This window comes from Pochonia chlamydosporia, chromosome 6 (assembly GCF_001653235.2).
Source record: "Pochonia chlamydosporia 170 chromosome 6, whole genome shotgun sequence".
In the NCBI taxonomy this organism is placed as follows: Eukaryota; Fungi; Ascomycota; class Sordariomycetes; order Hypocreales; family Clavicipitaceae; genus Pochonia; species Pochonia chlamydosporia.
Window position 1 is genome coordinate 1,817,062 of NC_035795.1, and position 26,089 is coordinate 1,843,150.

Sequence of the window (26,089 nt, forward strand, 5' to 3'; positions counted from 1 at the left end):
AACTCACTGGCAAAGCCCAAAAAGAAACGAAACGGGCGAAAAAGAAAAACAGCCACGGTATGGAAACATATGGTCGACTTCTGGCATGTCATGTACAGCAATGTCACAAGGTCCCTTGTGCGTCTGGACCAGGCCACCGTTGACCTTCAGGAAGAGACATCCACTCCTCCTTGTCCTCGTCCCAGTATATTCCGTTGGACATGTCCAGATAGCTGAACGTTGTGGCCATCCACTCTCCCATTAACGATATCAGTTCGTCAAAGCGTTTTTGAGAGAGTCTCTCCTTACTGGTAGAAAACAATTGATACTGTGCAAATACAACCTGGGTAAATTTCATCTTCTGCTCCCTCTTCTTTTCCCTCTTTTGTTTCTTGTTCTGTTCATCATCATCATCATCTTCATCATCATCATCAGGTAGCCACTCAAACTTTGGTTTGGCGTGGCCGTTTGGATTGTCATTGTCCTCTGGGTTGTAATCATACCAGGGGATGACCGGTACAAATGCGGTGTAGATGTCCATGAATCCACGCTTATCAAATTTCTCGAGCTTTATCGTAGCACTGACGCCATCCAACACCAATTGTTCGGGGAATTCGTCAATCATGGGTTGTGGCTGTGGCTGCGGCCCTGGGGAAGGGCCTTGCGTTTTAGGAAGTTCATGGTCACCCGAACCACGGGGCAACAATGCACCCGATTGTTCCAATGGAGAATTGTGCTTCTGTACAGCTGGTGGCTGGCTGGTGGGCGCTTCGGACACAGATGTTGCTGGTGAAGGGGCTGAGACTGGTGGGTTTGTGGTCGACACTGGGGCAGAAGCTGCGTTACCAGGGCTCTGGGATGTGGCACAACGGCTTGGATGTCCCAGGAATGTGGTTTCCTCATTCGCCGTAGTGCGTTCTGTGACGGCACTGGCTTCGCTTCGCTGATGGTCTTGAATCGTACGTGGGCTTGGGGTTGCACTTCTCAACCTGTTGGTGGCGAGTCCTGGAGAAGGTACAGGCCAATTTGGTTCATGTTCTGCAGTGGCTGCCAACGCGTCTCTGCAGTCGCCAGAGCTATGGGGTTGGGTAGGGGAGCTGCCGCGACATGCATTGTGTGATGATGGTGATGGTGATGGTGCTTTAGGTGATGATGACGACGGCTGTGGAAATGCCTGTGATGGCAATCCAGTCGTTGTCGGGTTTAATCCCGACCTGAGTGGTGGTGCCGGAGTCGGATCGGGTTGAAGTTGGAGTTGTGGTTGGAGGCTCTGTGGCGGATCTTGGCTCGGAACGGCTGGAGGGGCTGAGGGGTGACGAATGGAGTCCGGTTGATGGTCTGGCTGTGGTAGTGGTGATGGCACAGGTGGTGGAAGTTGGGGAAGTTGTGGTGGTGGTGGTGATTGTGGATGTGGAAGTGGTTGTTGAGATTGAGTTCTCGTAGTTGTACAAGTACATGTAGCATCAGTATCAGAATCAGTATCAGCACCAACACCAGCACCAGCACTGGCATCACCATCACTATCAGGGTCCAGCCTAGGACCCTGCATGTGAATGTGAACAGCGGCGCTTGTCTCGGCGTCAATTGCTCGTTGGATTATCCGAAGCTCAGCGCCACACGCGCCCTGGCAAGTCGTTGAGACTGACAGGGAAGAGTCAGCTTGAGACTTGGAGGCAGAAACATGGCCCACCAAAGCGTTAACCGATGCAGAGGCCCGGGGTGTGACATGCAATTGACCGGAATGGTCGTTCCGCAAAGACTTCGTCCAATCACATCTCGAGGATGACTCAGGGTCCATGGATTGAGAATCACAACGGGTCCAGGCTCGAGGGTGCCGAATGGCGTCGACTTTTGGCGCCTTTTCTCTCTCTCTCTCCATGTCCATCTCCGTCCCAATCCCCATCATTATCTCCATGTCTGTGTCCATGTCCGTGCCCATGTCTGTCGGCGTGCATTGTGCATGCACTTGGGCATGTGAGTAGGGTGCACCGCTTCTACATGTGCTTCCATGCAGACATCTGGATGCCTTCTCCTCCTCCCAGCGACATCCAGAATCATTGTCCCTGCCATTTAGCTGCAGCATCAGCCCAGCATCATCCTTGCTCTGGGCTGCATCAAGTCCACTCGTTTTTGTTTCTGGTCCATCTCTTCCAGCTTCTTTTCCTCCTCCAGCCGCATCTCCTGCCGCATCTACGCCATCACCGCCTCGTGAAGCCCGTTCGGCTGGTATTCGTTGCCTTGCCTCACCTGGCTCCGGTTTCTGCGCCCGCGTCTGTGTCTGCTTCTGCTTCTGCTTCGGCTGCATATCGACTTCAGCTGCCCTTGCTGCCGTGGCCAATCCAACAGCCAACTTCTGGTCAGCCCTGTCCTTGCTCTGTCGCAAAGCCGGCTTTGCATGCCCATTGCTTCGACGCCCACCGGCTTTCTTGTGGTCTAAGGGGTTCAGGGCAGCATGCAAGTCTGACTTAGGTTTGGCTTTCTGGACGCCACGATAACTTCCTTCTCTGTCCACGTCAAGTAACGCTGCGCCACTTTCTTTGCTAACCACTGGGACCCCAACTCTTGTCTGTGAGCTGCTATGTTGATCCCTCTCCGCTGCATCTCCTCCCGCCGGCGAACTGTCTGAACTGCCTTCACGATAACTCCTCGTTGTCGGCTGGTGGCTGCCCGCGGAAGCTTCTTCGTCTCCAGTCCCGTCTCCAGCTATGTCAGCGCCGTCATCTTCACCGGCTTCTGCTTCTCCTTCTGTGTCAGCCTCTGCGTCAGCACCTGTAGTCGCATACCAAATCTGCGGCGCAGTGACATGCTCGACCAGACATGCATCATCGCCTTGCGCGCCAGATTGCTCTGGTGATGCATCGCCCGTGTTGCTGTCGTGGCACATGGCGACAGTCGAATGAGCACCAAGACCAGCACACGACAAAGGGGCTTGTCCATCCTTGTCTGCGGAGACGACAGTGGCGGTAGGTGAAAATGCATCTGCATTTCTTGTTCCTCTGCTCTCCCCAGGTCGGCTTGGGCAGCTCGTGGTCGTAATTCTTTGCCTGCAACTTCTGGTCACTTGGGCGTTTGCTTGTCGTCGTGCCTGAGCCTGGGTCTGAGTCAAGGCTGATTCTCGTGCAGCTCGATTTTGACCTTTGGCTTTGCGTTTGGTGATGCCCAATGCACGCTTCGTCCTTTGCCTGCTGCTCCTCCTTGTTTCCGTCTCCGTTGTCTGGCGATTGATATTACTGCCGCAATCATCATTGATTCTGGCATCGTCATCAGCCCTGTTCCCTGATCTGCATCGCTCTTGGCCCCCACCCCTGCCTTTGAGCTTGTCTTGACGACCAGCTTCTCCACTTCGCCGTCGTCGTCTTTCACCAGCTCGACTGCTTGTACCGCTCATGTCAGTGATGATACGCCGCCACTCTCAACCCAGCTTCCCATCAACATCCAAACCACCATCATCATCAGCATCATCACCAGATCCAGCCCAGGGCTGTCTCTTGACACAAGAAGATGTGACACTATCCATACACTCATCTACCTCTGCATCTGCGTCTGCATCCTCTTGGCGTGGTGGCGCGTTCTGTGCCGCTTCCAATTCCAGAACCCTCCCATGAGTTCGAGTTTGGCTTCTCGTTATTCTACGAGTCACATTTGGCTCATGGCTAGCTGCATCACCACCAGCCACATTTGAACCATAAGGATCATTATGACCCGCGCCCCGAGTTTGGTTTTGGTTTTGGTTTCTGCCCAGATTACTACCCCGAGTCGTGGCGCACAAAGTCCCTGTGGCTCCCTGACTCGGCAGTCCATTCCCGGTTGCCTCTGCCTCTGTATTTTCTGAGGCATTGGCCATAATTGCTCTCCCTTTGGTTGTCCTTGACTCTGCTTCAAGATCCGTGTCATCCAATTGCTGTCGTCTTCTCGCCCATATGTTCTGTCCATTGCGCCATGGGGGTCTGCGCTTTGCATCTGCAGCATTATCACTCTCCTCGGTGCCGAGAACCTGATCTGACTCGGCGGTCGGTTGCCTCTTTCGTTTTCCAAGCCCAGTGTGGATGCATCCTGGCGATCCCATGGTGCCCTGTTTGTCCACAAGCTGAGAGTAGAGAAAATAGTGTAATTACGGGGTAATCCCTTTATGGAATTTTCAGTATCTTGGCAGGCTGTCGAGCTGTTGAGCCGTCTTCTAGAAGCCGTCTAGAGTTCGCCTCGGGGCTTCCTTGTTTTCTTTTTGCCCACTTGGTCCCTGATACCTTGTCACCGAGTCTCGATCATTCGCTCCCTAAAAAAACAGCTCAATGACATCCAACGAGGGACGGGAAGGACAAAGTAATTCTTTACGTTATCTTTTGACTTTCTTTGGGTTTTTGTTTTGTCAGCTGCTTATCGGAGGTTCAATTCGGCCGGCACTCTAATTGCGGTAATTTGATCGGTCTCTCTCTAGATTATTCCTTGAGCAGCCCAGAAAGTGCCGGGACTTTCATTTGCGTTGACGAGGGTCGATGAGGCGTACTCTGAATTACAGTAGTTGTGGCTCCTTTGTGCTTGGCACAATTAGCTCGGACACTGTCCGTAGTCAACGTCGTTGCAATAAGTTATGCCGCCGAACTTTTCCGTATGCAGACAAATCACGCAACTCGGTTGATTTTGAGTCTTGAAAACGCAGCCGTGAAGAGTGCATGGAGGTTTATTTGGTGATGTAGGCATCCACATGGCTTAAGTACTCTCTTTACTTCTTGACACGAATTGTCCGTTTGCCTTTGTTCTTTGTTGGATTTCATTGAATCCGAAAGTCACCGGTCGTCTCTCACTTTGTACTGAGTACCATGGTTTTTCAGGCTCGATTCACAAATAAATTGTTTCTTTGATTCACCCAAACCAGGGCTTTGTGAACCAGAATGACCGGGCATTTCTTAGTCGAGACGGATTGCGCATATCTGTTCATTTGCGGTGCAGACTAGTTCAACGGGAGGGCGCCTGATAGATTGAGAATGATTCAATTGAGTACCTTTTGGTCAAGTTCCAGACCACCAGTCACATCCCATGGTCCATATCTCGCGGGGTGGTTTCAAGCCATGCCTAGATGTATTCATCATCATTACTACACTTCTGCGCTATGCGGATAATAATAGGACGAAGAAGTCGGTGCCGGATCCGAGTCAAGTGTATCCACTCGCACCCAATGACGTTGTGGTCGAACGACGCCCAGGAAAATTCTGATATTCTTTTCTTTTTTCTTCTTCTTCTTCTTTTTTTTATCCTCTTGTCCTGATCGATTTTCCAGGCATGCTGAATTACCAAGTCAGCGCCCGCCATTCCATCATCGATTCCAAATCAAGTTCCATCTGCCGCGTAGAGTGAATTCTCTTGGTGCCACTTGACGTCTGAATGAGGCCGATGGCAAATACTCTTCCCAAATCCCCTGATTCATGGAGCTGTGGCACAAAGGCTCTAACCGAACCTAAAAGTTTGCACCGCCCCAGTCGACTGATGTCTTGCCTTATGAGGTAGACTCTTGTCTGGCCCAGGACTAGTGGCACGCCACAATGAACACAGTGGTGCGAGCCAGAGATTTCTAGCTTCCAAGCCGTTAGAGTTCAGTTTGAGCCGCACGCTTGAACTGTTGCCATTGCTTGTAGCTATTCGTGCAGAAGAATCCATAATTTCTTGGGCATAGTTTCTCTGCCTTCTGTATCAGACCTGGCTCGGTACTCGGCGTTTTGTGCAGCGAAGACGATCGATGGCATTTGTTCTTCAGGCAGGAAGCCACGGGCCCGGCATTTCTTCCATGTGAAACCGAGACCTCAGGTGAGAAGTCCTGGCGCTCCAGGAAAAGTGCTAGATGGAACTTCTCTGTCGAAATGGTGCCAACTGCTCGTCGTGACCTGCACTTTCCAAGTTATCCAATAGAGAAACTTGACGAATTCGCGTTGTTGCTAACGGACATCTCTATCAACAACGTACTACCGCTCTTTGTTGACCGTCGGCTACATATCAGGAACCTCCACCATGTAGTCAATATCGGCTCGTAGGGTCGTCATCTGGATTCATAGGAAACTGATAGTTCATCGCCTGGCGATTATCGATGGACAATGGTTGGGTGGCGACTAAACCGTGACGCGGATCGCTTATGACGTGGGCCGTAGGGGAATTTTGGAACGGAAGAGGTTGCGTTGTGGCGGGCTGTGAAGGGAAGCCAGCAGGACCAGAGTGGTGATGGTGAGGGTGGTGATCTGTAGGAGATACACCTAGCTCTTGACCATGATGTCCATACGCAATGGTCGATTGTGATGACTCCCAAACGGATGAATTTGTTGTAGATACGCTTGCAATAGAATCTTCTCTGCTGCTGGATTGGCTCGGTACCGTAAATTGGGCTGTTTGTTCTAGATGCGAGGGTCGTCTAGGCAGCATGAGTTGTTGCAATGATTGTGCAGCCACCCCTAATTCTCCAGGTAGAACCGTCAGTCCTTGTGAAGCTTCTGGATGGCTGGCTGCCGAGGCTTGTAAGTAGTGCGCGATGTACTCGTCCGTTACTCCATATCGGTTTAGGAGTTCCCGTAGTTGCTTGTTCTCATTCGCAACCTTTCGGGCGGCCATTTGCACCTCAGCGGAGGCTTCGATCCCTTGGAGTTCACAGACTCGCAGCCGTTGCTCAAGCTCCTGCAAATACTCTCTCCTTCGTGCGCGAGATCTCCGCTGGTTATCACGAATTCGAGCCAAATTGGCCTTTTGCTGTGTACGTTGGAAGTCATCGCATTAGACATGTTGCCCCGAGAGAGTATAATGACACAGTGACATGTCAAGGACGATCTAGGTTGGCCACTTACTGCTGGAGTAGTCATTTGGTCCAAAACAGCCCGCGTGCTTTCAGCAAAAGACACAGAAAGCTGTCGCACAGGGCAGCCAGGGGGATGGATGAGGTGGAGACGGGGCGGTTAATTCGGTCAAAAGGCTCTGAAAGTAATAGAAGAGGGTTGACTCCGTGTTGCATGGAGTTTCTTCTTGAGCTGATAACAGGGATCCAAAATAAACGGCAGCGACCAAAAGCGAGCTCAGAGTAGTGGGTAAAGTACTGCTTTTTATCTGACCACAGTGACGAGGTATATGGCAGCAGCAATGACAACGTGACGCTAGTAGGGCGTGACAGTCATATCAACTCGGTATCAAGACTCACAAAAAGGACCTTTGTAGGGGAGAAAATCAAGAGGAGATGACATAGGTGAGGGAGCCTGGGGGTAATTGTATTGACCTGGGCGACCAGAGAGCTATATCAGCTCAGATCTGTGAATCTGACGGAGTAAATTAAAAGGTGATCCTGATTCAAGGCGAATCCACCGACCCTCAACAGCTGGCAGCAAGCTTTAAAGAGATGTGACCAGGCGGTCGAGCAGGACGATGGGTACTTGATGTGCTTCTGGCGACTAACAAGCCAGCAGTCTGTCGCTCGCTGGATCCCATATTCAACACTGGACGCGCTAGCAATGGAGGCAATATATGGAGAGACAGCCGCCCAAGTTCTGGAATCAAAGCTGGCGTAAGAACGGCCTAGCAGTGTTGTAACCTCTCACCCCGGGAGGGGAGGGGGTGTGTAAGTAGGCGGAAACGCCACGAGGCGGGTCGTTGTATGTGTGGATGAAATGTCGACCCCGTTTGGAGGTGTTTTTTTTGCGGAAGCGGAATAGAAGAAAACCAGCTTGACGGAAAGTCATGAGCTGCTTAGTTCATTTGCTATGAGGCGAAGAAACGGAACACATGGTGTGTCCATACGCTAAAACGGGAAACTAAGATAAAAAGGTTAACAGATTCTTGGCTCTGGTCATGAGTAAGTGCTCCATGCATGATCCGATGTAGGACTCAGAATCGGCGACGGGACGACTCATGGTTCTTTGGTGCAATTTTATTGCATTCACCGGGGCAGGTCGATAAAATCGAGTAATTCTTGTGCTGTGTATCTATAGGCGTTGCTAGCACAGGATGCCTTTGCCAAATTCTGGTGTTGTCGGAATGTGTCAGATTGGACTCGACCTCCTGATTCATCCCTTCAAACGGCTCTTTACAACCACAGAGTCATTGCTTTGGCGCCTCGGCTTGCCCACACCATCTAGAATTTATGGAAGGAAAGGTGCTCTGTTTGGGGTTACTTGCATATGATGAAGCTCATGGGTGCAGAGTGGTCTGGAAAAGAAGGCGTCATAGGCAATATGAGGGTTCAATCTATTCCGAGGGGGTGAGACCATCAATCTGTCAGAGCGCATGTACTCCGTGCCCCGTGTAGTCATTATTGAGTCGGCCATGGGAAATACGACATGAGAATGCGGCTGCAATACGGGCAACCTTCACAAGGAGACGCTCTACCAAACATGGCAGATTGGGCATCGCGCGAATTCCCGTGCTCGCTATCACAGTGTATTAGCAGTAGGGTCTTGACGCACAACCTGGAAGAACTGATTTTTATGGCGTTCGGACCACCTGGGCTGAGCTGGGAACGACGACTGAATATTGCGATCCTCGAGTTCAACGCTCGCAGCGCAGCGAGTGCCCCAGCGCATCCTAGCGAGTTTGCCGACCACACAACAGATGGTAGACTAGCAAAGCGTCTGGTGCATCTTGACTGGAGGCCCGTCATGGTCATGGACCCTGCGGGCCTTCTCAACTTGTCCTAAACGACGCGGGGAGGAACGCTGGCGAGTCCGGGCCACATCGGGATTTTTTGGTTTCTGGGATGGCGCCACTGTGGCACGCGCTCGACTCCCCATAGATACCCTTTGGCTTGCGGTGGTGAAGTTTAGTGTGCGGGAGTCGGCGTTTATTCGTCCAAGTTGCTCCAAACACGTTCTTCATCCGAGAGCAAACGGCCCCAGAAGAACCGCTTCAAGGCCGACGGTGGAGCATTTGAGCAACAAGGTAACTTAAACAAGGCGAACAAGGTGAGCACTGGCCACATGTTGTTTTCCAGTGGGCAAGGGTGGTTCCAGTCTACGATGCTGTTGATAGCATCACCGACTTTCAAAGTTGCCATGACGAAAATGGCAGGCCTAGGAAATATAAAATTTCTCCGTTGAGCAAGATCCGCCGTTTTGATCCCATCCTGGTCGACCGGTTCTTAGGCTCACAATGGAGCCATCGGCCGAGTTTTGGCTGACGGCAATTCTTCTCACGCTGTAGCCGGCTGTCTATTCTCGGTGACTCAGGGCTTCCCTCGACTCTCGAACTCTGTTCTCAAATGCCGACAAAACCCCTTGCCTAGGGATCAAAGTAAGAAAAGCTCTGACTTGCTAAAGAGTTTTGTCTGACGGATGTCGTTCGGAAGTGTAATTTGTTGATAACATCGTAAAGCTGGATCCCTGCCTGCTCGTGTCGATGCCGTCTACAGGGCCTTGACAATATTCACTTTGCATGTCCCGGCGCGGAAAAGGGCTCGATGTTGGCGTATGATGAACCAATTCATCTTCCTAATCATTCCAGTATTCCCCGACCCGCCGCAGCGAGCACACTCCTCAGTGTTCTACAAGAACCGAGTAGAGAGTGTGTGGCCACAGTACGCAGCTTCAAATTTCCCCGTAGACGTTGATCGATTCCATTCTGTGACACCATTCGGCCAATTTCCTGCCAGTTTGTCAAGTATCGGCTTTGTAGTGTACTGTGCAGAGCGGTTTAGTGTCCCCAGGTAGCACCAAGTATCTGTTAGAACTTGGCTTTCTCCCTCTCGGTGCGTGAAGCTGCACAGGACCGGTTGATACTTGTGGTGCGGCTTTTTGACTCTAGCCGCATCCACCCCCATTCTTCCTATTTCCGCACATTATATCACTGTTCGAAAGGAACCACGGAACTTTGTGGCCCAATGAGAAGAATTTGCGTAGCAAGACACAACTGCCAGTCACGGTAGCTTCTACCCCTGCCCCAATCCTCTTGAGCTTGCAGAGCTCATGCCTTGTCAATTAGTCTCGCAGTTGCAAACCAGCTGCGACGGCATCAATGACATTCCGAGTCCCATTCCCCCCACAAGCCAAGGAACATGGCGTATCTCATGGCCTGGGGAAGCAGGTTGTTCAATCCAGGGATTGGAAACCGTCTCTCAGATTGCCAAACATCCAGCTTTCCCATGCCGCGGCTTGCAATTTGCAGATACAAGTTGCCCACGATATCCCGCAATACTGTACGATGCACACAGCGAGGTATCGAAGCTGTGGTTCTTTCGTTGACCAAGTCTCGTGGTTGTAGCTTTCGTCGATAGCCTATTTTCACATCTTCACGTTCACCCCGACCTCGATTGAACGGGTCGCGTGCAGGATCGGAATGTCACAGCTTAGTACTCCAGCGAAGAGTGTAGCCTCCGAACAAGTGCCGTCTTCTTATAACGATCCAACTCTGAGTACCACGTTCAATTGAATTCCATCCGCTCTTGGATTCCAAAGCTCTGCAACAACTGTATGGCTAGGCTCAGAATATGTTGTCCAGCTGCCTGGGTAATACATTGACCACGAAAAGTCTGGTCGAAAAACTGCGAGGTGTTTCACCTCTGCGAACCAACAGGCCCTATGTTGTGATGCTTCACCAAGAGGTCAAGCTATAGCCCACGTTCATGCTGCAGCTGAACCAATTTGTGTCAACTTATCAGGATTCTTTAGTTTGAAATGCTGAGTCTAGGCAGATATTCTCGAATTACGTCTCAACACATGACGCCCGTGTCTAATACTTGTCTATGCCCTCTGACGAGTAATCGGACACAAACTACCTGCCGCACAGCCAGGAGGGAGAGCAAGAAGTAAGTTTTCTTCTAGCAATTAAGACTTGCAGTCGGCATGTCTTGGCCATTCAGATAGATGGATCAGGGGTAGGCGAACGTTGAAGTGTAAATATGACAGACCTGATAGACCCGAACGAAACGTCCCTGGATCAAGTTACGCCACTTGCAACCATTGGTGTCCCTAGAGCCGGTGAGACAAGAGTCTCCATTCACCAATCTTCGTGTTCAGTAAACTAGCATACCGTCATCATCCAATCGAATGTAGAAGTTGCTGAGCGGCAGCCAAGGTGCATCCGCAGCTAATATGCTGCAGGCGCTTGGAAGTGCCTCGAGTCTTCGAGTTCTCTGATTCTATCCAGCCATGAAATGCCCAAACAAACTCAGTGATGTTGAAAAGACCGGCAGCTGTTTCACAGGCGGGTCTAGCCATGTGCTTAATTGGTTCTGCTTCCTGATGGGTTTTCATACTCGACCCTGAGTGACATGTCGCTGCTGTCCACCGTCGGGGGAAGATTCTCCTTATGGCAGTTGACATAAAGAAGGCTTCAGGTCCCGCACTTTAGCCAGCTACAGATAATGAAAGCAACCCTGCCTTCTGGGAGAAGGCAGCCAGCACCGGCTGGGTGTATAGTGGCTCGTCGCCTTATTCACCTTATTTTTGGCTGTTCAAATTGACCTCCAGTCAGTCGGACAAACTCTCAATATTGATAGTTGAACGCCATGGCATTTCTCGGTTCGCATCGCAGGCTGTTTTCTAGGCAATGACGAAAGGAACATCTCTCCTGTAAAGCCATGGCGGGCGAGCTGGCCATCGGGATCAGACTTTCGCGTGCGCGTTTAGATGACGATATTTCAGGCCCATACGCTGTGAATAAAGCTCTGAATCAGAGCCAAGTAGCACTCGACTCTCAGGATTCGGGAAGCAATATCATGTGGGTCACGCAAGGACTACGGTCGCACATTAGCTAAGCTCCGCAATTCGCTGTCAAATTAAATTTGCAAAAATCGCAAAATACACTCAACAGCAGCAAATAGCCACATTCTTAATTAATAGCATATTCTATAGAAAAAGAGTTATAGTAAATATAGTAACCAGAGGCACGCAATAAATATGTATAACTTTTTTTTGCTCTTAATTGTGGTACAATTTTCCAGCCAAAGGTGCAGCCAGAGGTACAGCCAGAGGTACGGCCAGAGGTGCAGCTATATACCTACCTAGGTACCTAGGTAGGTATGTAAGGTGCAGCTAAAGTCTAGTTACCTGTAACCCACTATATGCCTCTGTGCTTACACACATGCATATACCTTTGGCTATACCTTGTGGCCTCTAGCTGCAAAAATACACCACAACTAAGAGCAAAAAAAAAGTAGTGTATAGTTATTATGTGCCTCTGGTTACTATATTTACTATAACTCTTTTTCTATAGAATGTGCTATTAATTAAGAATATAGCTGTTTTTGCTTGTAAAATTCATTTGGCAGCAAATCGCGGAGCTTAGCTAATGTGCCACCGTACAAGGACCCTTGAAAGCCTGGACCCAATATGACGAACCTTGCAATGTCCATCTGGTGAGTACTGACGCTTTATCGCGCTAATAGTACAGTACTAAACAAAGAAGTTGACTCAGTGCGGTACTTGGATAATTACTAAGTCTTCTTGAAACCGCCTATGGCGTCCTCGCCAGTCATTTCGAAATGCTGGAGACGAGTGGTTCTGAGTTGATGTAGGTGTGCCCTTTGCCTTGCCACTGTCGCACGAGAGTATTGCATGCTGACGAGTTCTCCGTAGAGTATGTAATCTTTCATTTACCAGTCGCAATCAGAGAGCTGGAACTCAACCACATGTCTCATGTCTGTTCAACGCTTGTGCCATGTTTGATCCATTCCATAACCAGTCTGGCATGTACTCCGTAAGGTGAAGTCGATTCCAGCTCAGTCGAGTCATCCATACAAACAGTCGTATGGAGCAGTACTCCTTTTCTTTTCCCTTTTTTCTTGGTTTAGTCTTTGTCATTCTCAACCTACTAAGCAATTTGACATCCTCGCTCGGTGTGCTGCGAATATTTTTCTTGCCTTGTTACGTAGTGATACTGAAGAGGCCGACGGAGAGAGATCTGATCGCACTCTTTTGTCTTTGCAATCCCAGGGTTGCAAAAGTCTCTTCAACTTGGAGCGAAACTAAAGGGAAAGCTCACTCCCCGGCTCTCTGTCTGCTGTTCCTAGCTCTGGCATTCGACAAGAGACTTCCCACGTAGTTGGAAGATTAACCCCCATTCATGGGCAACTTAGTGATTTGTGGGCGATGACACAAATACTAGCGAGGGATTGCCGGTTATTGCATCGTCATCCAATGGTAACACATTTCGTACAGCATAAACTGCCATTAATCGTGTCTCAAAGCATCATTCATGTCCATAGACAATTCTAACTGCAATGAGAATGTGCACCTTCTGGTCGGCATTGCAGGGTAGGCTCCTTGAGGTGTCTCTCTTTGTTTTGGCTAGGCATTTGACACTGTGAACTGCTGATTGGGCACTCCGTGAGTCAAAAGCAGCTTGTCAGTGCAGCGAAGGAAGGGGGAAGCAAATGTCAAGTTGTAAGAAAAAGCAACATGGACGCAATCTCGCATGGCAAAGTGTTGCACCGTTGTCCCAGTTCTTTGTTTGGGAGCAAAAAAAGAGTGGTCCAGTAAGACAAGGAAGCAGCTGTCAAGGGAGGGGGGTTGAATGCGGAACGGCGTGGAGTGCGGCTGGGCTGAAAGAAAAAACACATGCACATCAGGCAAGAGCGGCTCTGGTCAGGGGCCAACAGGACCAGCAGCCCTCTCTGTCTCCTTCCGCTTGTTGTGGCTTGGCGTCAAGTTCAAATGTTGCCCTTATCCCGACATTGAAGGTTCAAGTGCCGTAAAGCCGTAGTGCCGTAGTGCCGATTTTAGGCTTGAGGGCGTTTTGGATCTGCTCAAGTCCTGCGTTTCGCGCGGCAGGTAAAAATATATGTAGTTCCAGTTCCAGTCGTCATGATGCCGACTGCCATTGTTTTCCAACAAGGCCAGACAACATTCAGGTATGGGAACATTGAAGTCGCCCGGCTAAAAGGCTCTGGGCATCAATTTGGTCGCACTGGGGCATTTGTCCTGAACCATGTCAGCCCGAACCTCAAGCAACGCAAATTCGTAGCTCGGAACTCGCCCAGTCGCTGGCTCACGACTTCCAAAGACGCCCACTCTTGGCATCGTATTTCCTGTGAATACCCTGTCCCTTCCTTGCATTGTCGTCCATGTTTTGTTTTACTACGTCACAGCCTACTGAAGCCGGTTGTCTCAGTCATCACACGGCTCAATGGAAGCACAATCCAAGAATCAGAATCATTTCCGCAGCCACAACGTCCAGACTTTAAGCCATGGTTAGGTTTAACTCCTGAGTCTATCCCATGCAGTGAATCAGGCAAAACTACTTGACCTCCCTGCGTAGGTATAAAGACACGGCGCAAAACCAACTCAAAAACAGCATCATTCTCCATCCCCACCAGAGTTATTACGCATCGTTGGGCGCACAACGTACAATACCATCATTTCGGTCACCGCTAGATTTAGAAAACATGCCTTCGTTCATGTATTCACTGGCCGTCGCCTCCCTGGCCGTTATGGCTCTTGCCGACACCATTAAGATCACCGCCCAGAGCGACAACTCATTCAACCCAAACTCCGTTACGGCTAAGCAGGGTGACATCCTCGAGTTTCACTTCCAGCCTCAGAACCACAGTGTGGTGGCCGGCGACTACAAGTACCCTTGCTCTCCTCTCCCTATTGGCAGTGGGTTCTTTTCGGGTTTCAAGGGGGTAGAAAAAGGCGAGGCGGTAAGTCTTTGGAATATATTCGCAAATGGCGGCTCGGGTTGATGTTGATGTGTCTACAGGACAAGGTTTTCCGCGTCACAATAGCCAACACGGATCCCATCGTGTTTTATTCCTCTCAGGGGGATGAATGCCCCAAGGGTATGGTCGGCATCGTCAATCCGAACGATAAAGAAACCCTGGATGACTACAAGAAGAGAGCCGGCGCATTAGCCAGAGGTGTCACTCCTGGTCAGTCAACATATGGCGGAGAGCTGGCAGGAAACACAGCGCCCAGTCCTACTGGCAGCAAGAACAACGACAAGGACAATAAGGATGGCAAAGACGGCAAAAGCGCCGCTGGGACACTACCTATCCCCTTGTTGACACTTGTCACTTCGCTGGGTGCTATCATTTTCACGGCATGAGAAGCTGTATATATGATAGATGGTGTGAGAGGTAGCCTCTAATATCCGGGTTGAATGGAATGGAAGGCTGGATGAGCAGGTTTAATGGGATATGTTGTAATGCCTATTTTCTTATTTTCCGTTAATAACCCTTGGCCAAGTTCACACTCAAAAGGCACCATGTCTGTGCCATTTTGTGCATTCTCTTTTGCGAAGTCTCCCCCAAAATACAGGCTATTGAGGAAAATATCGAACACCGCTCAAAACTTCAGAGGCTGAAAACATGCAGGCAGGCTAGACACAATTATTGATAAATTTTTGCAAAGCAAACCAAGCAATATGAAAACACACACACGCACACACACACACACAAATAAGTTTGCAGATCTAGATGTATGGTGGTCTAGGGTAGCATTGGCCGCTTGAAGTGTCCTCATCGGCCATTGTTCTGGTTCCGAACAACCGTTGAGCCTCGGATGCCCCTGTGGCGCGCGGCCTGTCAACGGTTAGTCCCTCGTGACACTGACATCACTTCTCTCGCGCCTCATTTGATCACCAAATCACCAAATCGTGCGCCTCCCACATTCCCGGACCGCGGACAACCGGGCCTCAGCGGTCTTTGGACTTATTGCGCTGGTGATACACTCACTATCCCGTAAATTTACCTCTTCCCAGCTTAACCGATCCTCCTCCATGGTATATTTCTGCTGCGCCGCGCCCCTGTGAGCTCGATCAACAGGAATACGCTCTCCAACGATGCGACGTGGCGGTGCGACAAAGCTTGCTGCACGCCAAGTGCGAAATGGGTTCCACGGTTCTCGCAACATGCGGCTCGCCAAGCAATATAGTCATTGCGCACGACAAAATAGCTCTCGACCGATCGCGAGGAAATACATCCCTGCATGCCACGCCGCGTTTCCACCGCGACTCTTAATGTTTCGAACGGCGGCGACCGTTGTAGATGGCCAGCTTTACAGCGGCGGCCCTTTGGCAGAGTATGATAGACGAGTCGACAATGGTCTTTTGCGCAATGACGAGCATCAGCGAGGTGAGAGTTAATCCATAGATGGGGACATAGGACCTGTACTTTCATATGGCTTTGCTAACAGCCACTGGGGATTAAGGCATCATTGAGAGTCTACAGCATTTACACAACGAATTGCGCAAGTACGACGCCCCAGAGGTCGTCCACCCGGATGTCGAGTCCCTGAAACCAGCCAAGAAGTCGGTGTTTTCGTCAATATTCGGCACGAGCAACAAGGCGCAATCTCGCATTGGCGATATCCCCGAGAACTTACCTCGCGGCCTATACTTGTACGGCGATGTTGGCAGCGGCAAGACCATGTTGATGGACCTGTTCTACGACACTCTACCACATTCTGTCAAGACCAAGACGAGAATCCACTTCCACAACTTCATGCAAGACGTACACAAGAGACTACACAGGTTGAAGATGGAGCACGGAAGTGACGTGGATGGTGTGCCTTTTGTCGCGGCCGATATCGCAGACCGTGGAAACGTACTGTGCTTTGACGAATTTCAGTGCACCGATGTCGCGGATGCCATGATTCTGCGAAGGTTGGCGACTCACCCTTACCTTTCCAAAGCTGGCTTTACTTTTCTCTCTTAAGTCAAAATCTAACCGTCAAACAGATTGCTAGAGTGCCTCATGTCGCACGGCGTTGTTCTCGTCACGACATCCAACCGCCACCCGGATGACTTATACAAGAACGGAATCCAACGAGAGTCCTTCATCCCCGCGATCAACCTCCTCAAGAACAGGCTCCACGTCATCAACCTCGACTCCCCCACAGACTACCGAAAAATCCCACGGCCGCCCTCAGGAGTCTACCACACGCCGCTCGACGACCACGCCAACTCCCACGCCGAGAAGTGGTTCGGCTTCCTCGGAAACACAGAAGACAACCCACCGCACCCAGAGGTCCAAAAAGTCTGGGGCCGTGAAATCTACGTCCCACGCGTCAGCGGCCGCTGCGCCTGGTTCACATTCGACGAACTGATACGGCAGCCGAAATCCGCAGCCGACTACCTCGAGCTGGTACGAGCCTACGACGCCTTCATCGTGACAGACGTGCCGGGCATGACGATCCGCGAGCGCGACCTAGCCCGTCGCTTCATCACCTTCATCGACGCCGTCTACGAGGGGAACGCGAAACTGGTCCTCACGACGGAGAAACCGCTAACAGAGCTCTTCGTTTCGCGGGACGAAATCGCAGAGCATCTGCTGCAGGGCAATCCCAAGGAGGAAAAGGACCAGATCAGGTCCACTGTCAAGGAGCTGATGGAGAGCGTGGACGAACAGGCCGAACAGCTCAAGAGCTCAAATCTTTTTGCGGGCGAAGAAGAAGCATTCGCGTTTGCGCGTGCCCTCAGCCGGCTGAAGCACATGGAGAGCAAGGAATGGGTCGAGCGAGGCATGGGCCTAGAGGAACAGGGCGGCAAGAAAGATAGAGATAGCTGGACTAAGACGAGGAGTCGGCAAATGGAGGACTCGATGTAAGAGAAGCGTGTACATGGCTCCTGTGTATACGCGCGGTGGATGTGAGGTTTTCTGTGCTTGTCGATATACCCCGGAGATAAGAGGTTACTCTGGATCTGGTCGATTTGGGTGGCGGTTTGCTTTTTACTGGCATGGCAATTGAATATGAGATTTCATATAAAAGTCTACATACATAGATGCATAGACATACGCTTCACGACTTATATTTTGGCCGCTGGTGTGTGCGCGCTGATTTTGTATGGACTCGTGGACTTGATGACGTGGCTCGTTTTTACGCCTCTATTGCTACTGCAGTCTGGATCGGACATTGTTGGTATAATTCATGTGGCGATGTTTTAAGTCGTCACAGTTGGAAGGCGACTGTGTTTTACACGATATCTAGGCACAATTTATATACCCTGCGAAAATAACGCTTCTAACTTATCTTAGCCAAGACCTTTTCACGCAGTATCCGCCACAATATATAAACATCTGGACGCACAAATTGACGACGCTCGACCCGAAGAATATGGCGTTTAAGAGTACAATGAACTGGCGCAACGAATGCTTCCCCTCGCTGATACAGCGTTTTGTAAGTTATTCACGTGTAGCAAGTTCATTTAAATTCTCTCAATAGACGATTTTGGTGCTTCCTATCAATTTCACACCATGTATCCTCTGATAAGGCACTTTTGTCGCGACATCCAACACTAGATATTAGTAGGATGTCCAGGTTCGGGGGTCGATGGATGCGGAACGACCTTTCCCGACGCACATTTGCGTTGTCATTGCATTAGTACCCTGTCGTCCCATCTCAGTGGGCACATCTTCATGTCTGTAAAGTGCGGATCAAGTCTTTTCACAATGGAGCCCTGTTTCCAGAACTTTCCGACTTTTTGCTGTGATGGCACAACTGCAAAGGACCTAAAGAGGAAGCTGACGGACCTAGAACCGGAGCAATATGGATGCTGGCGCAGTCGAGCTTGAAGAGTCACAATTCTAGACCTTGACGTTCTGTCGGCGGTTTCTGTTTCTCTTTCATTTCATTTCATCTCATAATCTTAATGTTTCTTCAGTGGCAAGATCGACGCTGGGAACAAGGTTTGTCGAAACACGAAGGAAATTGAGCTGGGCAGATTTCGAGACTCGAAACATGAAAATAGCCTCGGCTGGCCCCGGATGTGCACCCCGATCCATGAGACGGTCATAAAGATCCAGTCTAAGGCGTTTAAAATAGGTCAATTATGGTGTTGAATGAATGATAGCTTCCGAGGAGAGTAGATAAGCGGAAAATGTTCTGCATCCGCCTCCGCCTCTGCCTCCGCTTCTGCGTGCTGTGGGATACATGGCCTAAAAAAAAGACGCAATGAGGCAAGCATTCGAGAAGGAATGGTCATCCCTGTGATAAATTTAGTGCCAGCGAGGAGAGAGAAATGTCACAATTTAGACAAAGACCAACGATGGTGCGCGTTTCATAGCCCTGTCTAGCCTGGTGACGGTCTGTTCGCCCTTGCAAACATTGCGTAGTGTGGCTTGCCCCACGATTGGAAGCTTCAAAGAAACGACGATTGGTTTTAGCGGACCATCGTTCTGGTAGACAACAGACTGATGAACCCATCGTGGACCTGTGCAGTACAGTACTGACTATCCGAGTGTTCAGAGTGCAGAGCGTTTGATTCGTCATGCCATGTACAGGATCATTTGAGCATGAAGTCGTGGTGCAAGGGCGACTGCCACCTGCATTTGAAATAAAGTCATTGTCTCATGCGTCCGTGAGAGACATTGGTCCCGCCATGGGCAATATTCGGGAGCGCCTTTGTCTGGACTAGCCAGCCTTCTCCCTGCCCATCAAGGAGCAGCTCAGTTGAAATTCATTGCATCAATGTCGATGCCCTGGTAGCGATGCTGGTTGAGCGGCATCCTGGCAACGCGACCTCGTCAGCCAGTTTCCCACGCTGGTCAGCCATGCAGACAATAAACGCAATGCTGTAGAGCCAACCGAACCAGGTGTGATGCGGATTGTCGAATTTTTCTTCCCCATTTGATACGAGGTCTCCGCCGACAAAACAGGTCTGGTTTGTTTTGCTGGCTGATGGCAGCTTCGGACTGGAGAGGTCAACCAACTGGTGCATATCCACGCGCGTGGCTTACAGCACAATACATCAAGGTTCAAAGACTTGAACAAGACGGAAAAGGAAATGGTCTGACAACGGCATGTGCCGAATATACTATTGACCAGGACAAACCAACAATGACGAGATGTCGGAGTTTTCATCAACAAGCTCCATTGCTCTGATTCCAGGGGCAGCTTATGCGTGCAGGCCGCAGGTTCCCGAGGACTCCTCCGTACTCCGTACTGCACAAAGAAGGGTTCTCGTGATTAAGGGCCACGGAAGTATCGACATTAGCACGGCTGTTATATGACAGGATCATAGCGTTCCCGCTTTTCAAAAGACACCGATGGCATGGTAACTCGCAAAGCCACGGCCAGGGAGGGCGAACAAGCTAAGTAGAAAAGACGTGCAAGAAGGGCAGCGGATATTGGCTAGGATCGATTATGGGACGGATGGAACTAGACAATGATGCAAAGGACGAGCTCGAGTTCTCAAGTGCTGAAAGATTTGGACTGGGACCCAACATTGAAGTCTGGCGTGCTTGTGCGGAGTATTTCGCGCCAAGACGAAGGGCTGCAGGGCGGGAAAGAGCAATTGCAGTTCCTGGCTAGCAATCTCGTTTGTAGCAATCACAATGAGTGGACCAATCAAAACCCCTTGCCCCTGGCCGTGCTGGGAAAAGCGTGAATGGGTCCCTGCTGTACCCCTGCAAGTCAACCCTCGATCCCTGGAGGTCTATTCTGGAGGAGCAGACTGAGCAATAGCATGCCTGTTTTCTGACGACGCCGCTTTAACATTTGTTCTTAATGAATGTCGATCTCCTGGATTATTAAAATTGCACAATTACAGAGTGATGGGAGATGGCCAATGGCACTGATGTGCATGAGAGTTGTGCACGATACATTAGGTTATGTTTAAAAAGGCGTGACCAGCTCAGACGCCAACATGCACCCATTTTGTGTGATTGTTGGGTGAGCGTCCTATTGTTGCGGCGTAGACGTTATCTGTTCTTGCAGAGGCGCTGAATAAGTCGCGAAACTACCAGACTCAAGTACTTGAGCATCAATGGTGATTCTATCGGAAACACTCCAAGTTGCCAAACCCAATGTTGTGGTGCCACCCGCCACTGTCACAGCCGTCAGCAAAGATGTTGGGCGTCGTCCGGACAGAACATCAATGTGGACATGCGAGGCACAATAATGCACGGGATAGGTAGTAAAGGTCTGGTGTGCATAAATAATCACCTCACAATGCGATGTCTCTCTGGACTCAGACTGTCCAGCAGCAAACAGGTCAGCGATGTGTTCAATGTTTCCCTCCATCCATTGCACCAGGCTAGAGACGCTATTTCATTTCGGGGCAAGTCAGGGACAAAGACTCAGCCATGACGCCGTTGGCGGCCAGCTCTCTAGAGCGGCCATGCTTCCAAGCCAAAAGCGGTCATGATCGTCCAAAGTTCCCCCTGTGCCTTATTCAACATTCAACCTGCCCCCCTTGGGCTTGCAGGACATCCGCGCATCTGAACCTTGAATGTGTAGGCAACCAACTTCACAGTGGGAGTGCTCCAGCTGGGCTGCTTGTCAGACAAGCCCAGCTTGAGACCAGACCACCCACCCGGCAACCACAGATGAAGTGTCTGGCTGCTTGGGCACCCCGGATGCACTGGGTGGTGTCAAGTCTGGTGCTGTTGTGTAAGACGGCCAGCTGCAGGTCTTGCCCGAATTCCCTTTTCTGGGCTGCAGTGCGGGCGGGCGTTGCCTGACAGACCAGACCAGACGCTTGACCATCCCGCATTGCGTTTGATTTGATTTCAATGTTCCCCTTCCTCGTCTCCTCCACCTCCACCTCCATCTCGCCTCGCCTCGCCTCGTCTCGTCTCACACAACCTCAATCACTTCCACACAATTGCTCTGATTTCGCATCATTGCGCATGTGTGCGATAGTTTCTTGAGCGTCTGCTGTTGCTGAGCTTCGGCCCGCTCGTTCCATTCTTTACTGCCTTTGCAAGCCAGTCCACTCTCTTCACAATCTTTACACCAGACACTTGCGAATCCTCGCTAACGGCTGACCTCCGCTTGACTGCGAACGGGACACGACACCGGCGACCTGTTGAACGTCGCAACTTGTCCGCATCAATCAACCATCCCATCCTTTTGGCACCTGGTCCAACTATTTTCTTTCCTTTATTGTTTCGATAACTTTAACTCAGATTCATCTGAGACATTGCACCTCTGCTCAATCACAACGCGCTCGTGGATCGATAGTTTGCCGGCACATTCTTGTCTCCCTCGGATTCCGTCGCCCTGACATTCCAGTCACTCAACCTACCAGCCGCCACCCGGCTCTAGATCAAATATATGCACTCGGCTGGGAACAGACACGCTATACTTTCCAAGACCGCATTTTGAATCTCAACTCCTACTTCGCACAAGATGCCTCACTCACATCATCGGCATCAACACGCGAGGCGTGACATCTGGGACGATATGGACGACTGGTTTCATAACCCATTTGGCGACAATAACAAGGACAAGACCAATACTCAGAGGGACACAGATGGAGGTAAATAATAACATTGAAAACTCGCGCTAATGACCTGGACAAGCCAATGCGTATCTGCTTGTACCAAGATCATTAGAGTGATGGTGCATAAAGTACAGACAGAAAGCTGACGCAAAACCACAGGCAATGGCCCGACTCTCGTTCGCACCGTGTATAAGACCATGGCACCGACTTTTGATGGCCCCGTTGCTGGCTACTCAACAATGAATAAAGACCCTAACCCGGAGCCAACTGACGCCCCAAGCCCGACCAAGAAGCCGGAACCTAAGCCTACGCCCAAAGAAAGTACTACGATCCCGACAATCATTCGCAAGCCTAACTCGAGCTCGTCTACCGAAAGCGTTCTTGTCAAAGCAACCGGAAAGCCTACCATGTCACAAAGCGTCGATTTCGGCAATGACATCACTTCGACGCCCACCCTGAACCTCGCCACTAGCACACCAACGACGGATTCCAATACCGCCAAAGATAGCAGCGGTGATGGTACCAGCGCCGGAGCAAAGGCAGGCATTGCCTTCGGTGTGCTGGGAGGTGTCTTTATTGTCGGACTAGTGGCCTTCCTCCTGTTCAATCGCCGTCGCAGAAAGGCTGCCGAGCAACGCGAAGCGGACAACGAGAAGTCGCACGGAAACGCCAACCCATTCGACACCATGACTATTCGCAGCGACCCTCACGCACCCCGTATCAGTTTGCGACCTGTGACTCAGTTTCTTCCCAACTGGAACATGGACAAGCGCGGGAGCAAAGGTGCTGGTCTTGCATTGAACTCTGCAGCCGCGGCCGGAGCAAACAGCCAGCAGCACAATGGCATGTGGGAGCGTCCATCAACCAGCCAAAGCAGTCACCCAGCCAATCCATTTGGAAACCAGGCCGAGCGCGTTCCCGAACCCACCATTGAGGAACACAATTCTGTTCCTCCCAGTGACCCGTTCACTGCTAATGGACCTGCAATTGCAGCTGGAGCTGTTGGCGCGGCTGCCGGAGCTGCGGCTGGCGCAGGAGCCGTTGGTCTAACACGAAAAACGTCGATGCGTAACAACGCGCAAAAGAATCTTGACCTTACCGTTCCTCCAGCGCTCGGCCCAACTCCTCCTAGCCCTGCCGGAACCGAATTCAGCGTGTCTTCTGTCACCCCAGGCGCCCCAATGCCTCCATCTAACGGCGCGGCAGCAATTGCGGCAGCTGGTGGTCCAGCAAATTCAAATGTGCACAGGGTTCAGCTCGACTTCAAGCCTTCTTTGGATGATGAGATGGAATTGAGGGCTGGGGACCTTGTTCGCCTCCTTCACGAGTATGACGATGGCTGGGCTCTTGTTATCCGCCTGGATCGCTCTCAACAAGGCGTCGTTCCTCGAACTTGCTTGTCAACCCGACCAGTGAAACCAAGGGCTCCCCAAGGAGGACCACGACCTGGACCCCCAGTCAACCCTAATGGCCAGTATCCCAGAGGTCCAAATCAACCTCACGGCCCTGGACAACGACCAATGACTCCTCAGGGCCGACCGATGACCCCGCAAGGCAGACCAATGACCCCTCAAGGACGTCCTATGACCCCCCAGGGCATGCCGCCTCAAGGTCGACCGCGCATGGGTCCGGGCGGCCCTGGTGGACCTGGTCCTCGACCGATGAGCCCGGCAGGACGCCCTCAGAGTCCTGGACCTCGTTATAATGGGCCACCTTACAATGGAGCACCGGGGCCTCAAGGACCCCCAGGACCCCAGGGACCTCCTGTGCATCCGGGATATCCAGGTAGCCGTCCTCAAAGTCCCAGCGGAATGAACCGACCCATGGAACAGCCTGGACCTGTGAGCACTTCACAGTCGCCGCCATCTTCAAGTCCTCTCAATGGGCCACCAACTGGACCAATTGGCCGGAAACCAGTTCCTGGCCAAGCCTACTAAGGCGCATTGGCCTTGATCTAATCTGTGGCAACTTCAGCGCTGCGATTATGCAATCTTGCTTTGGGAGTCGAGAGGTTTAGGAATACAAAAAGGGAATGGCGTTTTGAGAAAGGGGTGTCTAGCTGAACGCTACACCACTCCGACTTGTTTATTTTTTTTTTTTTTTGGCATGACGGCGACAAGATTATTGGGAATTCAAAAACCCAAACCAAAAGCCTCAATATTCTTCGATGTTGTTGATTTTTACCTGCATTTGCTTCGTTTTCTTATTCCTTTCTCTCTTTCATCTTGCCTGGTTTCTTTCCGGCCTAAATATTGGCAACTGAATTCTTCCGCTTCTTATTTTTTGCCCCTTTTTGATGTCGATATACTTGTTCACATACGACAGGTGGAGTACCGCCTTGTCTGTCGCGGATTGTCGTGACCTTTATACTTTTTTCTTTTCTGTTTGGACGATTTCGAGCCATTTTGGCGAGGTTTCTAAAGAGGTTCAACGATGCTAGGAGGTCAAGGGTGAAGGAAGAGCACCAGCACAAAGATACCTTGCCCGATGACTATGGATGCAGATATGGAGCACGACTCCAACGCAGGCATAGTTTTTGCGCGAGTGGCTACATTGTATTTATTCTTTTGATCTGGATCGAGCTCTCGTGGGGACAAGGGGACTGGCCGGACTGGCGTTGCTTTCTGGCTGGTTGTAAGTTGGTTGGTTTGGCGCTGGATGATGACTGGGAGGTAGATGATAGGTACGATTGCAAGGCGGTGAAGATGCCATACGATAGGATTAGGAATGAACGTGAGATATTTAAACGTCGTTTCTTGCAATGTGAAGTTGGTGTGACATTGGGTGACCCTGCCCGTAGAAACGCTCATCTGGATCCTAATGCTTGTCTACGCCATCAACAATGTCTCCATCAGCAAACACCCGCAGAACCACCCACATGGCATGTTTCATGGCTGGATTTCTAATCACAGGAACTACACCTTCTACAACTGCAGTCCATTCCGCACTGCTCCTCTTGCCGTCTGTGCTGCTTCTCGAAACGAACTCAAGCCCGGACCTGCAGAATTTTTGACAGCTCCAACCGTCTGTGCGGATCAAATGACTATTGTTCCATGACTAAAATACAACCCTTCCATCTATCTACATTGGCTGGTCAGATTCAACAAACCCCATATACCTTCCGTATAAGTCCTCATGCCTGCCAAGTTTTCCCACGTGGCAGATGCTGGTATCTGCCAAATTAGTTGGCAGCTACCCCGTATATTCCTGAGTTTGAAAAGAAATAAAAAAGAAACGTGTTGCCTCCCTTCTTGTATTGCAATACCTACCTTGAAAGATTTAATCGACATGTTGTTCAAGACGGTACTCTTCATTCTTGGCCTTGCTGCTGCACGGCCAAGGGACGCGCAGTCCATGCCCGCTGATGAGATTGCAAATCAGGGGACTGAGCCTGTCTTACCGGGAGTGGACTTTTCGAGGGCTCCGTTTGGCGGGAAGTGTCGACGGATTTCGCTCACGGGGGCTGGGAAGGTGGGAAAGACGACGCTTGAGGGATTGTGTGCGGATGAGAAGGGGAGGGAGTGGGTTACGGGGTTGAATCTGAATCAGTGTGTTGGGAATAATGCCGGCAAGATGGTTTACAAAGATGGGTGGGTTTTTTGGTTCCCTGAGATGGTGAGATGGGGGTACTAATGGTGTTAGGGGAAATTTCGACAACGAGTGTCGGCCTTGTATTCTGGATGTGGGCGGTGATGTGGACTTGAAGTGTAATTGTTTGAACGATAAGGGTGTGCCGCAGTATACGGTGCTGCGGATGGGGACTAGTGGTATGTGATTTTGTTGATTTTGGTTTGGATGATGCTGACTTTGGTAGCGGATGAGTATGCTGTCAGGCTTGTGGATGGGGTGTTTGTTTGTGGTCGGCATAAGGGGACTGCTAGTCCTGCTGACGGGGAGTGAGGTACATTTGTGGTGAGAGTAATGGTGACTGGATGTATCAGGATTGGTAGGAAGATAACTTGCGATATCTATTTGCCAAGTATGTTACATG

At 50.7% G+C, this 26,089-nt stretch overlaps 8 protein-coding genes across 8 annotated transcripts; 5 read left to right on the forward strand and 3 right to left on the reverse strand.

Moving 5' to 3' along the window:
- Positions 1 to 103: 103 nt before the first annotated feature.
- VFPPC_09015 (hypothetical protein) lies at positions 104 to 3,367 on the reverse strand (the record flags this gene model as incomplete). Its single annotated transcript, XM_018287619.1, has 1 exon — positions 104 to 3,367. The coding sequence occupies one exon, from the start codon at positions 3,365 to 3,367 to the stop codon at positions 104 to 106; it is 3,264 nt and encodes a 1,087-aa protein (XP_018140695.1).
- Positions 3,368 to 3,391: 24 nt separating this feature from the next.
- VFPPC_16425 (hypothetical protein) lies at positions 3,392 to 4,045 on the reverse strand (the record flags this gene model as incomplete). Its single annotated transcript, XM_018294178.1, has 1 exon — positions 3,392 to 4,045. The coding sequence occupies one exon, from the start codon at positions 4,043 to 4,045 to the stop codon at positions 3,392 to 3,394; it is 654 nt and encodes a 217-aa protein (XP_018140694.1).
- Positions 4,046 to 5,985: 1,940 nt separating this feature from the next.
- VFPPC_14520 (hypothetical protein) lies at positions 5,986 to 6,815 on the reverse strand (the record flags this gene model as incomplete). The annotated part of the gene is made up of 2 exons (XM_018292288.1): positions 5,986 to 6,705; positions 6,801 to 6,815. 2 exons carry the CDS (start codon positions 6,813 to 6,815, stop codon positions 5,986 to 5,988), a joined length of 735 nt encoding a protein of 244 aa, XP_018140693.1.
- Positions 6,816 to 8,333: 1,518 nt separating this feature from the next.
- VFPPC_14519 (hypothetical protein) lies at positions 8,334 to 8,636 on the forward strand (the record flags this gene model as incomplete). The annotated part of the gene is made up of 1 exon (XM_018292287.1): positions 8,334 to 8,636. The coding sequence occupies one exon, from the start codon at positions 8,334 to 8,336 to the stop codon at positions 8,634 to 8,636; it is 303 nt and encodes a 100-aa protein (XP_018140692.1).
- Positions 8,637 to 14,317: 5,681 nt separating this feature from the next.
- Positions 14,318 to 14,979, forward strand: VFPPC_09014 (extracellular serine-rich protein; the record flags this gene model as incomplete). Its single annotated transcript, XM_018287618.1, has 2 exons — positions 14,318 to 14,575; positions 14,635 to 14,979. 2 exons carry the CDS (start codon positions 14,318 to 14,320, stop codon positions 14,977 to 14,979), a joined length of 603 nt encoding a protein of 200 aa, XP_018140691.1.
- A 735-nt stretch (positions 14,980 to 15,714) lies between these two features.
- Positions 15,715 to 17,479, forward strand: VFPPC_09013 (mitochondrial ATPase (Afg1); the record flags this gene model as incomplete). Its single annotated transcript, XM_018287617.1, has 3 exons — positions 15,715 to 16,006; positions 16,083 to 16,536; positions 16,612 to 17,479. The coding sequence occupies 3 exons, from the start codon at positions 15,715 to 15,717 to the stop codon at positions 17,477 to 17,479; spliced, it is 1,614 nt and encodes a 537-aa protein (XP_018140690.1).
- A 4,525-nt stretch (positions 17,480 to 22,004) lies between these two features.
- Positions 22,005 to 24,035, forward strand: VFPPC_09012 (SH3 domain-containing protein; the record flags this gene model as incomplete). Its single annotated transcript, XM_018287616.1, has 2 exons — positions 22,005 to 22,134; positions 22,258 to 24,035. 2 exons carry the CDS (start codon positions 22,005 to 22,007, stop codon positions 24,033 to 24,035), a joined length of 1,908 nt encoding a protein of 635 aa, XP_018140688.1.
- A 169-nt stretch (positions 24,036 to 24,204) lies between these two features.
- Positions 24,205 to 25,155, forward strand: VFPPC_18034 (hypothetical protein; the record flags this gene model as incomplete). The annotated part of the gene is made up of 3 exons (XM_022429695.1): positions 24,205 to 24,445; positions 24,499 to 24,979; positions 25,035 to 25,155. 3 exons carry the CDS (start codon positions 24,205 to 24,207, stop codon positions 25,153 to 25,155), a joined length of 843 nt encoding a protein of 280 aa, XP_022285255.1.
- Between the last annotated feature and the right edge of the window lie 934 nt (positions 25,156 to 26,089).